Here is a 21,919-nt window from a genome sequence, read left to right on the forward strand (position 1 = left end):
GCTACATCAAAAACAATCTTACACATTCGAATTCTTTACTTTTAATGTGATGTTTTTAGCTACAAACCAAAAAAAAGGTGGGTAAGTGGATGTCGCTCTGCTGTACAGTAGGTTATAAGTGGGTCACTGTAATGGATGGTGTTAAATTTGAATTCAATGATATAATATCATTGTATAAGACAAACGATTCTGAGCGAAAACGGTCCGTCAGCCTATGATATTACCAAGTATATTTGATGATATTTTTGTGAATAAATTAATTTATATTTAACCTTTAATCCTTAGCTACAAAGGTTGAACATTTTATAAATTTTTAACTACAAAATAATGATTACATTTTAAATTTGATACATTTTGTCAAAATTTGAACTTTAAATGCTTATAAAAAAAATTGTGCCTATATATTTTCAATATTTTTCAACTGCTATTGTAACGATATATCAGGAGCCTTGCATTAAATTTTCACGCTTTTCTACCCAACAAATAAAATTTTAATGATATTTATATAAAAAAAAACTAAAAAAATTGAAAACAGTTAACAGACAATGTCCGTAAACAGCTCAAAAAGTGTAAAATTATTTTCAAAATGTTATCGTGTATAAAAAATGCTAATACAAACATTCAGTGAAATTTTCAAGTATCTACAGTCATACGTTTTTTAATTACAACAAAATAAGAAAATCGTTACACGAGAAATCGAGTGAATATCAAATGTTGTAAAAACATGAATTTCAAACGCTCATAAAAATTTAATTTGACCTTCTTGTAGACATTTTTTTTTTGATAAAGGTAGACAAACTTATGGATAATCTTGTATAACATTTTCAAATCTTAGATTTAAGAAGAAAAATTTTTATGAATTCTCAACTCAAAATAATTTGCTAATTTTCGTGATTTTTCCGTATTTTGTCAAAATTTGAACTTTAAATGCTTATATATAAAAACTGTGACTAAGGATTTTTAATTTTTTTCATCTGCCTATGAAACAATAACCTAGGAGCCTTCTATAAAATTTTCAAGCTTTTTTAGTCAACAGATAAAATTTTATTGATATTTATAGAAAAAAAAAACTAAAAAAATTGAAGACTGACAATGTCCGTAAACAGCTCAAAAAGAGTCAAAATATTTTCAAAATTGTATGGTGTATAGAAAATGCTAATATAAACATTCAGTCAAAATTTCATGTCCCTACGGTCATTTGTTTTAGAGTTACACCAAAAACCAAAATCGATTTTCTCAAAAACAGATTTTGCGTAAAAATTCCCGTTTTTCCTTAATTTTTCTTTTGTTTTTCACGTCGCTTTTGAAAACTACTAGGAAATTTTTACTTTTGACCCCCCTAAAGTACCAACTAGATTCACTTTCCTATCAGAAAAGTTACTGTTGAAGAAAATCCAAGCACTTTTACTGTCCTAAAAAGTTATGACAGAAAAAAAATTTAAAAAAAACACACATCATTGTAAAATCAATACATCCATCGTTCCACTCAGAATCTAAAACTAGATTAAACAATTATTTAGTTTTGTAATAGTTCTGATGTTTGTGGTTTTATTTAAACTTCAACTTTTAATTTGGGGTTCATTTTAATAGCTACCTATTACCTAACAATAAATATTTAATAGGTATACTAATAAGTCGGAGCAATTTACCGTAAACAGATCATTTTGATAAAATCCAAAGTTATGCGTTATGTGATTTGCACGAGTGAACAAACATTTTTTAAAACGGTGAAGTACCTACATATTATTATGCATACTATTTAAACACGCGACCGTTAACCCAGCAGTCTGCAAACCTCTTTGCAATAATTCCGTATTATAAAAAATATAATATTATAGGTACTGTCGAGTGGGTTTCGGTACAAAAAATGAATGCTTCATTCCGCCTATCCTGACGATAAAAATCGTGCTGTGATGTCGATCGTCGCGTAATAATATAATAATATGTTTTACTTTTATGGAAAACGCCTTAATTCGTTTTTTAATATTGTAATAACTGTCGAATCTGAAAGTATAAATCCTAGACCTAGATCATTATGGTATGCAAAGATGGGCAATTTAAAGAAAAAAAATTAGCTTGAGTTAGTTAAGTTAAGTCAACGTTAAGCAAGTAAAGTTATTAGTTTATAGTAAACATATGTAAATAACTTAACTTAACTTAACTCATTTAAATGGTATATAGTTAATTATTTTTTTTTAAATATATTATCATTTATCTCTTGTGACTTATATACTATAATGCGGTTATTCAACTCTGAATTTATTTTAAATAATAACTAAAAATTTAGTTAAAAATGTATCCATTACTATTCCTTCTTATGCACGCTTCCTACAAATGTAGTTATTTAATGTATATTTAATATTTTAACCTATGGTTTATGTAAATACACGTGTTAATCAACTAATTTCTTTAATCAAGGGATATGTAGTTGTTAATTTTAATTAAAATCATTGTAGGTATACGAAGCGTGATAAAAAAAAAACCAGTTCCTATATAGATATTATTATATATTTTAATTTAGGGTATAATTTTTCAAATTAACATAAAAAAGCTAAGTGTTGTTACAATGGATACTTTAACTAGTCGAGTTGGGCAAAATAGTTACCTATAAAGTTAAAAAAAAACTGCACACCTATAGTTATGTAATAGGTTAAAAAGTATAAAAATTTACGTTTTAACTATTATATAGATTTAACTTTTTAAATAGTTAATGCCCGCCTTTGACGGTACGTACCTATCTATTATTTATATTACATTATACTCTAATGTGTATTAATATATAATACTATAGTGTCCAACGCGATGTATGCACTATGCATTATGTATATCGATCATCTCACACGGCCGTCCTACTTTTCCAAACGCGGTGCACCGTTTCGTCACACGATCATACTGCAACAGCAGCGGCGATCGCAAACCGTTTGAAATGATTAATCGAGTTGCATCTCGTGCGACCTATCCGTCGCAGGTGTATACGGTGTACATATATATTACCTATATTATATATGTATATATCTATGTACGCGTAATATAGTGTGCGCCGATGATATAAGTTCATTTTTATTTTATTGCATATACACGTTCCCCCGTAATCTGTTTTCTATAGAAACGCCGTCGGAAAATAAATAAATAATAATATAATATAGGTACTTACGAATATAAATATATATAATAATAATATAGGTACCTACAAACGATGGTATAAAAAGTCCGCCGCGACACCGCGAGCCATAATAATATCGATGACCGAATAATAATATTATTTTAAACACAATTCCGGCGGCGGCGATCGTTAATCGGCCTACGATTGCAAGAGTTTGCGATCCAGTTATACGTTTATTATAATATTTGTTATGAACCATCTCAAGGCCTGGGTGGCGGTGAGAGGATCGATATAATATGCGAATGTGTTTATTCGATATTAAATCGGAATCCATTTCGAAACCATTAACGACATCAAAAACGGAGTAACGTTTCTTCTATTTATTTTATTACATAAATATTTACGGCACCAGTGCACTGTGGACATAATGTTCCGTTAATAATCATAATGATGATGATATATTTTATAGTGCAACTGTCGCGCCAGTGCATATCGATAATATCGTTTGTAAAATTTAATCTTTGGTCCGCCAAAAGTTAAATGAAAGTGCCAGAGTGTATAAATCTGCACCTATACCAATCTGATATTGAGTAAGTATTTAAAATGTATAACAGTATTATATTATATTATATTATATTATAAAGAACAAATAATAATAAAAATGATGATTTTCCATCTTAATGTCAAAAAGAAAAATGAATTGCCTTATTGCCTATCTATATCGTGTATACATATACAATAACTGATATATTGTGGACTGGTATAGGCAATAGACTTACAGTTACTAGCAAACTTTTCGACACCAACAAAAAAAAACTAAAACGACACACCTGGCTGCAGTAATTACTTAGGTACTTATACGTAAAAATGTATATATCATATCCGTCACGTGATGAAATGTTATCAGGATTATTTTTAACTCGTGCAACACAAACGCTATATAAATGCGTGTGTTAAATAATATACATATATTAAAAAATATATAATACAGTGTGGGCACTACATTGAGGCGGATTTGTACGGTTTCCAATCTACATATAAATTCGCATGCACAAAAATGTCTGCTCTTTTTAATTTTAAAAAAAAACATGTCATTGAAAACCTCCCTCCGCTTAGTATCTAAAAATATATACGAGTACAATAACCAAGAAAAATGTATTCCATCGTAAATTTTACTTACAGGTATAGCATTTTCGATTTCGCTGAGTCATTCGGATATTATATAGGTAAACGGTTTCTTCAGAAGAATAGGTACACTTAAATATAATTAATAGTACTTTACCAAATACGCTTTGAATTCATATTATTTGAGTATTACCAATTACCATCGAGTATAGATAGTACTATCTATACTCAATGGTAGGTATTGGTATTACATAAGTCTGTTACTCGGTGGCTCTGTTGGAAATAATAATATATAATACGCTGTCAAAGCATCGAAGTTTGATTGAATATTCCCAAGGACAGTTAACCATTAAAATATACCATATATCCAGAATCAATAACAACTTGACGAGTAACGAACGAATAATGAATTATGTACGGTTACAAACTTACAATGAGTAAATAAGAACAAAACGACTTTACTCAGCATAACCGAAATATTCGTTTGACAATTATTGCCATACATAATTCATATAGGAAGGTGGGTTAGATGGTATATAATATATATCGTATGGATTAAAATCGAGCGATCGGAATAGTCGGGTAGATAATAACCTATAGTTTTACACAGTTTATAATATAAACTTTATATATTTTATTTTAATAAATCACTGTTACTCTCAGTTAAGAAAGAAAAAATCATAATGATTACATTGTATTGGGAAATATAATTATTTTCATTATTAAACCGATCATGGCTGGTATCGTTTATTTTATTTAAAATGTAATTAAAAGGACCACGCACATTATGTTTATTTGGGCCGAATTTATGTCCCAACCCGTCCCCGATCATAACCACAAACCATATTATTAATACTTAATACCTATTAGCTATTACAATAAAGTATGCTTCAGTAACAATTATTGTAAACGATTTGAAAATCAACTCAACCGTCTATCGACTATCGACAATATTTTGAGCACCCACTCATACATACATAATTATCGTAACTATAATCCACGCCGTAATTACATTAAAATTTAATTGTGGAAGTGTAACTCAATAAATGTGTGTTAATTAGTTATAGCCAATATGTTAATTAATATAGTACATCTGAACATCTGATGCATACAAAATTACTTAAATAAACAGTTTTATGTCAAACTATTCTTTTTTTCACTTTTTTTAAACTGATAATAAACTTCACTTTAGTAAATGTATATACAAAATATGTTTTAACATAACGTGTAATTATAACGTAATAAAAACTAATAACAAAATGTAATAAAATAGCTATATGGCACGAGTCAAGTGTTTCAAAAAAATTACATATTATTTATCTCGAAAGGTCTTCTTAATTAAACAATATTAAAATGTCTCGTTACCATAATGAAATTAATTATACGAAGATAATGTTATTTTAATTAAACATAATTAATTCCACTTTATTTTGTTAACCACAATTATCACGGGCAATTGTGTTTATTACATAATTTAAATTAAAAACTAATGTTAAAATGTGTTAAGCATTTTTTTTTTTCTAATATATTACGCATTACTGTATAATACTATTAAATCCCGTTAAGATACTTTAAACCATTTTTTAAAACGTGTTATGAATGATGGAATTATTTTTAGTTGACCATATTGAGATGATATATGACCTAATAAAATATATATTATGTTTTTTTAAATAGATATACGTATAATATATACAGCGATATAATAATAACACAGCATAATTTAAATGACCTTAGAAATACTTTTCGACCGTAATAATAATTAATATAATATACTGCGAACGACTTGGTACAGACTATAGACGTCGGACTAGATACATATAATATATAATTCGCACGTGAATGCAACATTTTTCGAATCTTTGGTAAATATAATAACATTAAAACGCTACGCCTCAATACAACTGCAGCAGCACAGCAGCTGCGGCTAATCGCGCGCTATACCTATTATATCCGAACCGTATTAGAATAGTATAATAATAATAATAATAATAATAATGATATTGTGTAAAGTGTTCCAAATACACAACGTATACGATCCAACACATTATTATATTACGCATCATCGTAGATATTATGGGTAGATACCCACCTACCTACCTTATATACCTATGTAGTATTATAAATTATACCTAGACTCGCAGCTGTATAGAGTAACGTGAAACCACGGGGCGTTTTACGATGGAAATTTACAGAACGATGCTGTACGCGGTGACGTACGTGTATAATTTAATACGTATATTATAATAATATCATTATTATATTATACGTTTGTAATCGGGCAGACGCGCCTCGAGGTGAAAACGGACTCGACTCGGCGGCGGCGGCGGAGCAATAAACAATTTGCGGACTGTCGCGCTGCAATTGAACTTCGCACATTATGGTGGCTATGATGTACACACAGCATCGTCGTTCAGCTAATTATCGTCACGATGATGGCGGCGTACCTATTACAATTATTATTATTATTACGGACAGCGATATAAAATATAAAATAAGGGAGGACGTTTATCAGGCGTCGGTCTGTAATTAAAATAAGAATGACCATCATAATAGATAAACGCAATTATTATTGCTCGCCACGACTAATTTCTCTCGTTTTTTTTTCTCTCTCTCTCTCGCTAAGTACCTACCTATCCGATTTGCATAACACGGGACGACTATATTATGTGCACACGCGCGCAACATTAAATAAACACTATTTGCTCACAAAACGTACGGCAGGCACTACAATACGATATAATACTTTATAGGTACTGCATATTATTATTATTATTATTATTATTATTATTATTATTATGCACCCACCCACCTATAGTCATCGTCGGTGAACGGAATCGCAAAAAAGGTTTCGTGCTGTGTAATCGTAAAATTAACACGCTGCAGCCGCAGTATGATGATATTATATTATTATAATAATATATACAACCCGGAGATATTGTATAATAATGAGTGTATATTATGATATCGTGTACGCGTTATTTATATTTGGCGGGTAAAAAACAGACACGGAGCCCGTGTTATTCGATCTCGTTTTGTTCCCCAGAGTTCAACACATATTGGTATAGTTTTGCGAAATGTTATAATATATATTTTATTACCTACGTTTCATTATTCGACTCCGCAAATATTATATATTATTATTATTATCATTTATCATAGACATAATAACCATTATTAGTTATTAAATCTATGATTATTATTATGAACAACGCGAGACGTGACACGATTAATCGATACAGCTTATAGTTGACGGATTCCCGTGTAAATTAGTATTTTTATCGCATAGTCATCGATCAAAATGTATTGCAAAATTTAACGCAGATATGTTTTGTATATGTATAATAATAATATATAAATATATAATGTATTAATGTATAATATGTCGGTATGTCCATGCGAATTGAAACGTGACATTTTTATCGGGAGTATATTTTGCAAATTTCCCAAGTACAATGCGCATGTTCCTTTTACATCGTTATACTCCATCCTTGGAGTACGAACAGTCCGATATTACAAGTTCATAAATCAGAATATTATATGAATTAATTCAACTTGGTTTGGATATTCTTGTTGTTTACAAACTGTTGATGGTTCGTTTTTCTTTAAAATATTGCATTTAAAATTTAGCAAAACATACAAATATAATATATTAGAATATAATATACAATTTATAATATTGTTTTTGGGTACATTGAGCAATCAAGAAAATATGTGGTTATTTAGTTATGTTGACTCGAAAGAATAGATTAAAGGGATTAATAGTAATACTTTTGACGTGATAACTACCTATCCTATATATTTTCTTTAAATTAATTTTTAATCATTACACCAGTTTCTCTTTAATCTTCGCGGAGGATTGTTATATTTTCAGATGTAAGGATTAGTAAGTTAGATTGATTTTCAAGGTGCGCGTAAAAGTTCCTTAAAGTGGGTAAAGAGACTTACATCTTTCTGATGTCAAACCTAAACATCGGACTCTGGAGATTAAAGATTAAATTTATATAAAAAATATATACAAGAAAATCCAACTTACTAAAACTAGAAGTATAATTTTTCAACTTTTCTCAGGTACCTATTTTTTCATGTTTTCTTTACAGTTTAGGAACTGTCCAGTAACCAGTATTATAACTGTAGAAAACATTCTCTCTATACATAAATAATACACAACCAGCGCAAACGCAACACATATAATTCACACAAAAAAGTAAAAAGCGTACTATATAATTATATAGTAAATATCTCAAGTATATAATAACGAAATATAAATAAATTATTTTATAATTATAATTTCTCATCGACAATTGTATCAAATCCATTTTTTTAATGCAATCAAAAGTCCGAACTCCTTCTACACCAACATGAATGCATGACATAAGTACATATTATATAATATTATATTATATTCAAAAAGGGGCGCGGTAGTTAAAACTTATTAATTATTATGCATTTAAAATTAAATTTACTCTCAATTATCTATTTAAGATAATGCAACTATAGGTACAGCTATTATAACAGAACGGCTTTACCATTGTTTATTACCATAAAATAATATATTCAAATGAATTTATAATACCTTAATGTCATGATATTTTCTTAATTTTTTAAAAAAAAACTGTGTAAGAAACAAATGGTAAACGCTATTACTATGGTAAATCTTAAATTTCCAAAATATTAAGGGGAATGCAAACGGACAGTTTTTAAGGAGTTCAAAATAGGCAATTTTCATATTGTTTGCATGCAGGTCTTTTAAATGTATTCGTAATAACTAATAAGACAGTGATCATTAATGTATATGACTGTGTGTAAATAAAATAGCGGAATCCTCACGCACGTGCAAGTACAAGTGACCATCTGTGCAAACTACAAGTGAACGCGGTAAACAATGTATGCTCTTTTGTATGTACTTTTTGTCAATCCTACCAAAGGACCTGATAACGTGCGATAAGACTTCTGAAAACTGATTTGATTTCGTTAATACAGTCTTCTTGAGATCGATCAGGCCACATTTTTTTTTTTTATTTGGTACTATGTATACAATCTGTACCAGCAAGCACAATTATAAGAGTATGAGCTATATAAAAAAATAAAACATGAATAAATTGATTGAAGAAGCCACCCATTGATGACACTTTCGTAAGGCCTCATTTTAAGATATTTAATTTAATTTTCAAAAAATCAACATTTTAAATGTTGTACATTTTAAATATTCAAACAAAATGTATAGGAGTTTTGGAACAACATTATTGAAAAAATGACTTGATCTAGCTCAAATAGTCATATTAACAAATTCAAATCAGTTTTCAGAAGTCTTATCACGTTATCAGATCCATCGGTATGATTGACAAAATATTGGTACATTTTGGTTGAAATAAATCAAATAATCGTCCATTTGCAATCCCGTTACACCAAAATGTACTGCAAAATGTATGTATAATAAACAACAATGACCTAATGTAAATATAGGATATATATATATATATATATATAACATACAAGGTGGAACAAAGCGTTGGTTTAAAATCGTACTACGTATAACGTCATGATATGTAAATTTTTTTAATTCTCATAATTTTAGGAAATATAATACAATTGTGAAAGTTAGATAGGACGTAGGTACCTACAATATAACGTCTTATTAGTATTATTCACACTAGATTTTTAAATCAGACGAGTTTATTATTTTAATTATTATTTGAAGATATTTAATATTTCGCTTGAAATTATTCAGTTAGTCAGCATATTTTTTAGGTATATTATTTGATTAAAAATTGAAAAACATGCGAATATAATATCAAGTAGGTAGGTACCAATAATTTACAAATACGGGATAAATTATTATCATCTAGTGATTAATATTGAAATTCTTTATTTATTCTCTATTCTAAGGATATTTAAAATATCTCATAAGTAAACGGAAAGTTTTTCATATTATTGACAATAATACAGACTCCAAATTGCCTACCCAAAGTGCCGTTCACTAATGGTCAAAACATACAAAATTGAAAATATATTATATCTTTTTCCAAAATCATTGATTATAGAAATATAAAATAGACTTGAATATTCAACAGACTAGATTCTATAATCAATAAAGTAAAAGCAAGAATTAAACTTTTATATATTATAAATAGATCATGCTGCCGCAGCCACTGATGTGTTGTGACTTGTGGTACCACATACATATTTTTTCGACTTTAAGCTTATAAATCTAAATTGTTTACTGTCTAGTCTCGCTGTGCACCCGTACCTACAGGCTACAGTCATTACTTGAATACAAAATTAGAAATAATTAATATTATTTACAGTTAGGTTATCTATAGAGTTATATATACATAACATATCTATACAGTTTATAACATAAAATTAAGTATATAATGTATACAATGTATACAATACATCTATCATCTATAAAGTGATCCATAAGTAAGATACTCTATAAGATATTCATTATTTCATAAAGCAACAACATTTTTTTCTAAATATTTTTTAAGTCGCTACAGACTTACATTTTTGGAAAAAAATGTTTAGTCGTTATCTTTTTTTATGTTTTCTACTCTTTTTAATGACAACATACATTTTTTGTTTCATATCGAAGGAAAATATTATTTGGAGTATTTTGATCTATAACAATAAATTAAATTTCGGACAAATAGTTTATCAGTTAAAAGTAAGTATTCAAAGTTTTGATAAGTAGACAACATTTTTTGGGGAACCTCAGTAGTTTCATTACACCTCCGCTCAACTAAAAACGAAATACTTATAAATTATAATTTAGAACTCATGAACTACTCATCAATAATTCGATTTTAGATTCTGAGCGGAGCGAAAGAATGTATTGTATTTACAATGATGTGTTTTTTTTTTTGTCTGCCAGCATCATTTAGGGTAGTAAAACGTTTAAAAAACAAGAGTGATAAAAAAAAGTTTTTATAATAATAAGTTTCTTACGTTAAACCGGTACCTATACATAAACATTATTATAAATCTGTTAGAAGTTTAAAATTTAAGAAACCTGTATACTCAACGCCGCAATGGTACAAATAACATTATAATCTAAGACATAATTAAGTATGCATTTCTGATGCGTTAGTGCCACAAAAAGTCATAAGCAAAAAATCAGTTACTAGTACTAGCTAGGTATTGTGTCTGTGTGTCTATTTTGTGCCGATGTGAGTGGTGTGACACAATATTTTCTAGTCAAGGTACTAAGTTAATACTAAGCATATAATATAGTATTTAGGCAATATTATGTGGGGGAGAGCTTCAGTATATTGAAGTTGTATGCATATGGCATGTCTGCATTGCTTGCATAAAGCAGATAACAGTCTTGTAGTCTATAGACTTCGTTTGTAATATATTTTGGTACGAGACCAAATTTAATTACAAGTACCTAGTTACCTTAGGTATTATTAGTACCTAGATGATGGTAAAAGATTTTTTTTTAAATTGTAAAAAGTAGAGTAGTTAGTAGAACTATAGTGGTTGGTTAATCAAGGGTCTACTTAGCTCTAGTATTCGTGGTTGTATTGTTTAATCTCTTTTCTATGATTGTAGGTACCAGCTGGGCACGTCCTGGCACGTCCTATATTGTAAGGGCATGGACCAATTGCGCCTAAAACAAAATTTGTATTTTAGGGTCAGTCTACCAATTGCGCTTGTATTCAAATTAACCTAGCGGCTACCTTCAGATATAAAAATATTGTTGTTCGATCTAATTCCATCAAGATCAACATAAAAACACCAAAATTCTTAAAAATTAAAAACGTATTTATTGATCAATAATTGATTACTGGTTATAATATTATATTTTATAACAGTATCGGGAATTTTATCAAACGATATTATTATTACGCACATATTTTGATTACGGAAGTATGCATTCGAGTGATGTACGAAAACAAGTTTTCATTATCATCGGATATATTTTATCAGGCTAATTGACAGCCTAATAAACTGTAATACTGTATATAGAATAACATTTTGATGATACCCAATATATTTTATGTCTTGTTAGTCGTTTAGTATTAGTTTGAGTTGTTTGACGTTACAATATGGATCGTTTTAAACAAGCTCTTAGTGAAAAAGGTAAACCGTTATTAGTTCTCGATGAGTTTAAGTTTCGAAAATGTACTATCTCAAAAAATGGAATAAAGTGGAGATGTACAGTTAAATCGTGTACTTCGAATTTTTTATGTGATGTAAGTGAATAAATTATATTTCAGTCACCAAATACTTGATCTCAACCCCCCGCAAAAATCGTATAACTCCGGTCGAGCATTTATTATATAATTATAACTGACTAATAAGTTTTCCTTCAAGTAGTGTAAAATGTATAAGCGCAATTGGTCTATCGACCCTAAACATTTTAGAGCGCAATTGGTATATCAATCCTAAAATGTTTAGAGCGCAATTGGTACATGAAAAGGTAATTTTAAGCGCAATTGGTAAACTCCCTATTGTAATAAATTAATTTCACAAATTGTAACTTAATTTAATAGAGTTTACAACACTTACCATGTCAAACATTTAACATAATGTAATGATCAATGATAATATACATTTCTTACATGCATATTATTATATTTATATAATATATTGTAATAAAACGCACTTCCCGATCACAAGTGGCAAGTAGGTAAAATTAACTATGAAGTAACCGGAACAATAAAAATCGCCGCGCCGTCTTTCGTCCGATAACTCTTTGTGCACGTAGTTTTTTTGAACGATTAGATATTTTTGAGGTTATAATTTTACCCGCCAAAAATTTGTTATCTTCGAACACGATAATAATTAATAACCAATGTCTCCTCGAGACTAGAATAATGTTATGTGTTTCAACTTGAAACTCGAGTTTCAGACGACACGGAATCCTCTAAATTTCAATCCCGACTCGCGGTTAAAGTACACGTATCTTTGACATGTGATTATTAAATTATATCTTCTCGGGTTACTAGTCGCCGCTAGACTATTCGCGTTTGCGTCGATATAACATTTTCATTTTGTTTCACTTATTTCCGAGGTGAACGAAAACAATGGAAAACGACTCACCAAACTTGTTCGACAGCGAACCGATGTCGGTGAAGCTGAATTTTCATGAAAACACCGCCGACAACGACGACATCTTGACCGAGATTTTAGAAGAAATACGAGAAGAAGACCACCGACCACCAGTCGTAAAAAAACGTCGCCGAGGCGACGGACAGTATCGTCGACGAACCACTTGTTGACACGGTCGAGTATCACACCGACGATTCGGATGACGAAGACGGCCATACAGCTGAAGAACCACTTGTTGACACTGTCGAGTATCACACCGACGATTCGGATGACGAAGACGGCCCACCGGCGGACGCCGACCCCGACCAGTCGACAGGGTCGCGGAAAGAGGATTCCCCGGGCGCCAAGACGAAAGATGTCCACAGGGGATTGCCGCCCGGCCGCGTGAAGCTGATTATGAAAATGGACCCTGACGTCAATATAGTGGCGGGCGAAGCAGTGTTCCTGGTCACAAAGGCGACGGTAAGCTATTGAACAAAATATGCTGGAAAACTTATTAATTCACGCTGCACGTTTGGTCTGCAGGAGCAATTTGTCTCGATTTTGGCACAACACTGTCACAAAGCGATGGTGGCCACAAACAAGAAGACTTTGCAAAAGAAGCACATAGACGCCGTGATTGAAGACAATGTGCCGTTTGAATTCTTAGAAGGCACATTAGATTGGTAAAACCGTTTTGATTATGCTCACATTTTTTTTTACTCTATATATTTTGTAATATAATACTGTATATAAATTTAATATGTCAATACTGATTTGTTTAGAATAATAAAATGTCTCTAGCACTGACCAAACATGCACAGTGACATGAGCATTTTTTATTTGTAAGACAAATTAAGTTGGCATGCTACAGATTTTGTAAGTAAATCTGGAAATATATATTATTATTAATTATTTTTTAAATGATCCAGTCTTTGATGATTTTTTTAGACACAATGTTTATTTTATACAAGTACAACAAAAAAAAAAAAAAAGTAAATAAATAAAAACACAACACTGCACATAGGTTAACAGAAATAATTTTGTTTTAATCACAATTTTAAGCCATAACAATCTGCGACAATAAAAATAAACATAGGTACATAATCAATTATATCCAAATTAAAATAAATATATTTTATAATACAAGCATAGAAGTACACAGAAATGAGATTTGAGATTAGAAAACAAAAAATACTTGAGCCAATTATATTTAAGGAAGACACAAAAAATGACGAGTTCTGTTATACAATTGTTGTATAAATCAAAAAATGTAAATACCAATTATAACATTGAGGACGCATTTATCAGGGCACTATGACATTAAATTTTGCAATTTCGCATGACATATTTTATATTTACATTATTTAATTACAACTTTATATTTTATTCAGAAATATCAAGTATTCTAACTTAACATTATATATCTATCTTGAGAGTAAAATGAAAAGCACATTTTTTTATATGCAGTTATAATTATTATAAGATGTTTAAACAGATAGTAAATTATAAGATAAGTAAATTTCCAATAAAAAAAACTATTAAAACTCTGACTATAATTAACCAACAGTTTTTACAATTTATATTATTTTGTATTCAAAATGGTCTTTAAATATATTACACATTTATTTCTTTAGTTATAGTAGTTGTGCAGCATTACATTTAAATTTAGTTTTGTGGGGAATTACTAATGCTTAATTGGAATCTAACAGTCTATAGTAACAAACATATTATCACATTTATAAAAAGCAAATAATTTATTATAAGGCTTCACACCAATAATTCAAAACTTTTTTAAAAAAAAACCTACCACTAAATAATCCAATATTTATCAATTTTAAGTCTTATAAATTATTAAATTATAAAAATGTAATTATTTTTAAATACCTAATTTAACTTAATATATCATACTTTTAAAAATCATATGACTTATATGGTAGATAATATATAAATTGAATTCTATAATAATAATCATAATTTAAAACAAGTTTGTTACAGCCATAATTTATTACCGTGATAAGCACAAATTTAATTTTGTAACCTTCGCAATACATACCTAGTGATTATTACTAATAATGAAACATTTATATACAAACCTATCCTAGCGTATACTACAACAATTCATTGTGGAATATTGCACAGCTGGCTACATTAATGTATATCATGTATATAATATAATTTAAGACTTAAGGACAGTTTTATCAAGTTTAGTTCATAAAATTAATTGTTTGTGAAACCTTATAATATTTTTCAATCAAAAAAGTTTAAATGTAAAATTAATACAAAATATCTAATTTATTAACGTCAAAATTAACCACAGCCGTTATTTTCTTTTAATACTTTAAAAGAACAAAAAGTATTTTAGAATTTGGCACACAAATAATTTGAATAATGATTTACACACTCATTGAATAATGATTGTTACTACTATTTTCTAATAATTTTCATAATATATTAAATGTTTAGTAATAATATGTCTAACATTTATCAAAATTATTTTTAATTTTAGTTGTCAATAGTATTCCAAGTTTTAAAATACTTTTTATTGCTTCAGTAATTATAACAAATTCGTAATACCATCACTTTGATCAACAAAGATCAATGGAATACAAACTGTACTGTTAAATAATATATAATAATACATTCATAAATATCGCAATGTTTTTAAAAATAAAATTGAATACAATATTTGTAAATTATTGCTTTAAGTTGAAAGGTATAGTTAAATGTTCATAATAATCGTATATGATTTAAAACTAAATAAGGTAATAGTATATTTTATGTAATCGTGGAGATTGATTATATTAGGTAATTGCATAATCATAATCATAATAATAATAAAAATTAAATATTCTGTGTATAATTAACTTTAAAACATTAAAAGTTGTAGTGATAATGTGCACTTAAATATTAGTCTTTGGTAAGGGTGCCAACACTCGAAGTTCTGATTTATTATTTGTCACCAAATGAACACTACCATGGTTTATTCATTCATATGAATTTAATTAATGAGTTATTCGCTGTGATTCACTTTAACATAAAATAATAAGTATGGAGTTAGTGCTGAGTTCTTGGATGATTTGGATTCTAAAATTTGTGTTAATTGTGCAACCGACATTGTTCTTACTGTTTCATCATCACACTCTAACCACACACTATCTCCACCTTCTGAATTATCTAATATTCTTACTCCACAACATTCTAGACTACGGCACCACCGTCCTATCGAAGACACTTTTCCTGAATCAATTGAATCACTTGACTGACTATTAGGAGCACCAGAGGATGATGTTTTTGAAGATATTTTTAAAAATCGAAAGAGACCATTTGATATTGATGACTTTTTATAATTTGCTGGCAAAGTACCATTGGGTGTGACGGAAAGGCTTCCAGTCTTGCGTCGATCACGAGGACAATTGATATACTCGTCTAGGTTGTCCTGAGCCTTAACATATGCGACATAATGCCCAGACGCAATTGTAGCACCCAAATGCATTATTATGGCGTACAGCTGATAACTATGCGCTCGAGTTTTTTGTTGTGAATTGAGAGATAAACACTCTTCACAAAAACACTCCAATGTCAAAGGAGTTGGCATGTGTTCATTTACTTTTGACACAACAGCTCTAAAAATTTATTAATTTATTGATATTTGTAAATAGGTACACGACTAATGTTTGAGTTAATGTGAATTTATACCTGTAGTTGGTGCAAAATCGTTTTAAATGTAATGTGAGCAGTCGAGGTAAACTTTCATATCCAACACTTCGTTTAGCTTCATTATATCGACAACACTGTTCGCACCAATATTTGTCAGTGTCTTGTAAATATTCTTCAGTTACTATTGCAGAATGGTACAATTTGTTTACGCTGTCATAATCTAGAATGAATATACATAATATGCTAAAATTGAATGAAAATAATTAAATAAATATGGAAATAAATAACAAACCATAAGGGTTGAATTCATTTTCAGGTGATATGTCTCCATTAGTTAAACCATTTATAGGAACACAGATGTCACAAAAACTCTCTTTCCGTTCTGTAACAAATTCACATTCTAAACAAGTAGTGCGAAGTAGGGATACACCTTGAAAATCATCAAACATTGATGTACTGCTACTACTGCTGCCATTAGGAATGCTTTCATTTTCATCAGATTGGACAGCATTTGTAGTTCCATTTACTACATACATTTGTTTGTCATCTAAAAAAAAATTTAGTGGTAAATTCTTTTTGTAATGATTTTTGAATAACAAATTGTGTACCAGCAAAATTGTCATTTTCAGGTAAAACCACTTTATCACTAGCAATATTAACACTAGGCGGGAGAATGCCATTGACTGGTCGTGTTTTACTACTGGATGCAATTTTTAAAGACTTTCGCACTTGTCCAGAAAATTTTTTCAATTTATTAGGCGCAACAGGTTGAATGACTGGAGCAGGTGCTACAAAACAATTCACTTGGGCAGAATGCTGCATGACTAATTTACATCCCTCTCTGATATTATCTAACAAGCAGACGAGTAGTTCATGGGCGTCGTGTTGTTGGTTTCCCTCAAAAATTGGATTGACATCTCTATTTACACAACATTAAAATAGAATTAAAAATAAAATTATAAAAACATTTGTAATATACACAAATTAAGATATACAGGATGCGAAACAAACTTGCGATAAGTGAAACGGCTAGACTACTAGCGCTTTATAGGATTCTTTAGTGTTAACAGTTTCTTATTCTCCCGGTTAACACAACAATCCTATAAAGCGCTAGTAGTCTAACCGCAACGTGAGAAGCGGGCGGATTCAGAAAAACATTGATAAGATCTTTCCGTTTCGTATCTTGTACATCTTAATTTGTGGTAATACATTATATACCTTAAAGATTGCAAAAATACTTCAGGTTGATATGGATCTGAACTGTCTTTGAGCTCACAATTATGTAACGCTTCGAATACTTGATGAAGACGTTCAGTAACTTGTATGATTTTTAGATCGTTCATACTAACGTTTAATGATGATTGAAAGTTCCACATTTTGCTGCTGACTGAGCTTGTACTTCTACCCAGAGAAGAACATTTTCCCTATGAAAAAAATTAATTAAATTTCATGAGAAAATATAATAAAAATATTTGCTTAGGTATGTACTTTGAGTCCGTTTGTTGACCGCCCCGTGATCTCTTGTAACTCGGTAATAAGGTGATGAAGATTGTGCAAAAACGAAGGTGCAAATCTCAATGTGTATAAGACACTATTCAGAAAACAGGTGTTACCAAGATTGCATAAAGTTGCCACACCAGGGGACCCATTGCTTTCGTTGTCACAAGAACAGTTTATTTGCTGCTGCTGCTGCTGCTGCTGCAGTTGTTGCTGTTGCTTGATATGCCGGATAACTTTAAAGAAAATTAAAATGTTATAAATTGTCTGTATTAGACCATTTCATAACACACATAAGTATATCATTAATGTAAACAAACTAATTAATTACTCAACACAAACAACAAATTGTTATTATTTAAAATCCTTACAAAGGTAAAGTATTTTTTTTTTTTTTTTATTTTAAATTAAACCCTAAATTAAAAAATTCAAATTTAACCAAATTAAAATCAGGATTTCATTATTTAAATATCAGCTAAAAATACAATAACAATTTAGATACCACTAAAAACAGTATAAATAATAAATTATATATGAATCGAATAAGTTATACTTATAAAAGGTTTATAAGAGTTGTTTTAAATTAAAGATTTAAAACATATCACCTGATTTAAGTTAATTGTCATGACGTCCATCCTTCCCTCTAATAACACATTATATATTATATATTGGAGATGATTCAATTCCAATAAATATTAAAGTAATAATTATTACAAGTCTTATAAAATTATTACACAAAATGGATAAATTGAAATATAAGTAAAAAAATTGTATTTGTGTTCATTAATTTTAATAGACCGTGTGTCAGCGGAAACAGGGTACAGTGTATAATTTAATTATCCATATTACTCAGTACACTATATATATTTTTGAATACTATTTGCGGGACGTAACTAGATTATTGGATCATCAATCTCCCGCAGATAGAATTTAAAAATATGAATAGTGTACTGTGTAATGTAGGTAACAGAGTTAAGGAGTGTACGTAGTTTTCGCGGACACATATGAAAACCTAATGATTTATTTTATTAATTTAAAAAATACTTTTTTACTTTTTAAGTGACAAAATAGTTATGTATAGATACTAAAATAACGACTTTTCATAATATGAATATGTATCATCATTATACTTGAATACATACCAAGGATACTAAACCCAAGAACTAATTATATTACAATGCATTATATTAACTGCTATTTGTATTAAGCCACATTACATAAAATGTATGGGCAATATCAATTACCTATATAAACAAATTTAAGTTAGTTGTAAGATTGATGTACTGTATATAAGTAGGTATTAAACATTTAATTAATATTTATATGTATAGGATTTTTCTATTAAATATTTTTCTTAACAGAATGTGTATAAAGATAAAAAAAAATACTAAATGGGGTTAACAATATATTTATTTATTCATTTAAAATTTAAATATTTACTAGCCAATCTATAAAATTATAAGATAAATATTGTTCATAGATAGATAACACGATTATAAATTATTAATAATAATAAATAATTTTGGAATGTAAATAATAAAGTGCGTTAAATTAGATTATAATAATGAAGTTTATAAGGAGTGCTTAAAATCTATATGCAATCGTTTTACAACTATATAGCTTATTATCACTAAAATGAAAGAACGCTGAAAATAATAAGTTAAGATAAAAAATTGTATAATAACTATTGATCCTTTTTTTCAGTGTTAACCTCTTTTTCATCTTCATTATCATCAATATTATCATCAACTGTATCGACAGGTTCATTAAAAGCTTGTTTTACATAACTATAAATAATTAATTGTACAATAATAACAGCAAAAATAACAGATATAGCTATAACTCTATATCCTTGGATATTTAAAACTTGCCCAAGAAAATATTTCATAGAAAAAAATCCAATAAAAGGAACAGTAAACATAAGAAAACTGTAACCTAATAAATACCACATAACATGGCTTTCGAAGTCTTGTTCCATATTGAAAAATTATAGATTCACTAATGAAAAGTATAATAACACAGACTTAATGAACAGCAATTATTAACAACTATGATAAATTATTTAATCGTTAACAATTTTGATATAGAAAATAGCAATATATTGCAATTCAAAACTTTTTAATTAACAGAACTTGATTGGAAAAATTGTAAACTTCAGTTACCAGGCTGGTCAAGAGGTGATGCCATCGGGTTAAGTTGGGAGAGTGCATAGGATTTAGATTGTAGTTGCCTGGATGCTGATAAACACAACTTCTTGCGTGGCGGCTGTTCAGCTGTCTCTGCTGACGATAAAACAGTCATTTTTCTTAACCCTAAAATAAATAATAATTACAATATATTAGCCAATAATGATTGTATGGCTCTAGAGTAAACATTAGTCTATTAAGTTTAATTAATGGACCCTGAACTCAGGTTTTATCAAACAACAAAACTTCTCAACAGGTAGGTATCTATTAACCAAAGATAAGCAATCATTTAAAAACAGGTTGCGATTTCTCCTCAAGCAAGATCCACAAGGCTATTGCCTTATTAAAGTACAGGTACAGTTAATTGTATGATCTTAATATTATTATGATTCAATATCATAAATGCATACAGTGAGTACAGGAAGCGTAATCAGCTTGTGCAAATCAACCTCTGTGTCAACCGCAAGCACAGTCGGTTAGAAGGAAAACTGCCAATGGTCCAGCAGCGAAACAGAATTCGGTCGTTGAGACAAACAGTCGGAGTTAAGTCTTTTCACACAGACTCGTAAAGTGGTACCCAGGAGGGCGGGTAGAGTGATAGTATTTTAACGAGCACAACGACAGCGACAATATCGTCGTGGTCGGTTACACTCACCAATCGGACATAGGAGATTTCATGGAAATGACGTGTGTGCATAGAAAGAATGTTCACGGCGATCGTTTTCGAATGTCACCGAACCAAAAACCGTGGGCGCGCGTTTAGTGTTCAGGCGCGTTTGGCGGACGAAGATCGGCACTGGTGTTCTTTTTCCCAGCAATCGGTTTTCTATCGGCTCAACTGTGTGCCGACGAGGGTACGAGAGACGATTATGAATAAATGAATTATAATGATTATCACGGGCGAACCGACGACATGGGCTGGTCCACCATTTTGTCGTGTTAACACAACTTTGTACTTACACAGTAGTTACACAACACCGACAATAGCAGTGCGTGCGGGCGCTCGGCCGGCGGCGATACCACCTCTGGAGGAAAAACCTTCCGGAGATGTATCTTCCCGAAGACAGCCGCCCGCCGGATTTTCCCGATTTCTCGGACCGCGGACTGGATATTTTACAAGCTCATTCAATTTCACAACCGGTGGCGGAGGTCAAGATCCATAAAGATAATATGGTATAGATCATCTCTAAATTGGGTAGTCTGGCGGAAGCTTTTAAAACGGCAGTTTTAAATTTTCTCGAATATTGTCCGAGCGCACGGATATTTTTTAAACGTCACCGTCCGTCGGACGGACGGCGCTTATCACTTA

The 21,919-nt window shown here is 29.9% G+C and overlaps 2 protein-coding genes across 3 annotated transcripts; one reads left to right on the plus strand and one right to left on the minus strand.

Annotated features, from left to right (window-relative positions):
* The first annotated feature begins 13,021 nt into the window (after window positions 1–13,021).
* LOC132938210 (DNA polymerase epsilon subunit 4-like) lies at window positions 13,022–14,903 on the plus strand. Its single transcript, XM_061004912.1, is given in 3 exon segments — window positions 13,022–13,407; window positions 13,409–13,750; window positions 13,814–14,903. Coding segments are annotated over 3 exon segments (630 nt in total). The 5' UTR covers window positions 13,022–13,263; the 3' UTR covers window positions 13,958–14,903.
* Window positions 14,904–16,083: 1,180 nt separating this feature from the next.
* Window positions 16,084–21,820, minus strand: LOC132938208 (ubiquitin carboxyl-terminal hydrolase 1-like). Of its 2 annotated transcripts, none has more exons than XM_061004909.1 (8): window positions 21,266–21,820; window positions 20,587–20,736; window positions 18,416–18,660; window positions 18,146–18,351; window positions 17,536–17,846; window positions 17,220–17,474; window positions 16,967–17,147; window positions 16,084–16,893 (listed from the first exon to the last, which is right to left on the minus strand). In XM_061004909.1, the coding sequence occupies exons 2-8, from the start codon at window positions 20,723–20,725 to the stop codon at window positions 16,281–16,283; spliced, it is 1,950 nt and encodes a 649-aa protein (XP_060860892.1). In that variant the 5' UTR covers window positions 20,726–20,736; window positions 21,266–21,820; the 3' UTR covers window positions 16,084–16,280. The 2 variants fall into 2 exon arrangements, with proteins under 2 accessions (XP_060860892.1, XP_060860893.1); XM_061004910.1 differs by lacking the exon at window positions 21,266–21,820 and adding an exon at window positions 21,021–21,232.
* Window positions 21,821–21,919: the final 99 nt, after the last annotated feature.

This window comes from Metopolophium dirhodum, chromosome 2 (assembly GCF_019925205.1).
Source record: "Metopolophium dirhodum isolate CAU chromosome 2, ASM1992520v1, whole genome shotgun sequence".
In the NCBI taxonomy this organism is placed as follows: domain Eukaryota; kingdom Metazoa; phylum Arthropoda; class Insecta; order Hemiptera; family Aphididae; genus Metopolophium; species Metopolophium dirhodum.

Bases quoted from the DNA above. Each gene is read 5' to 3' on its own strand.
- LOC132938208 (XM_061004909.1), bottom strand. From the start codon at position 20,725: ATGACTGTTTTATCGTCAGCAGAGACAGCTGAACAGCCGCCACGCAAG. The intron at 18,661-20,586 runs GTAACTGAAGTT...TTTTCTTTAAAG, and splicing joins ATCACCTCTTGACCAGCCTG to TTATCCGGCATATCAAGCAA. The intron at 17,475-17,535 runs GTACACAATTTG...ATTTTTTTTTAG, and splicing joins TGAAAATGACAATTTTGCTG to ATGACAAACAAATGTATGTA.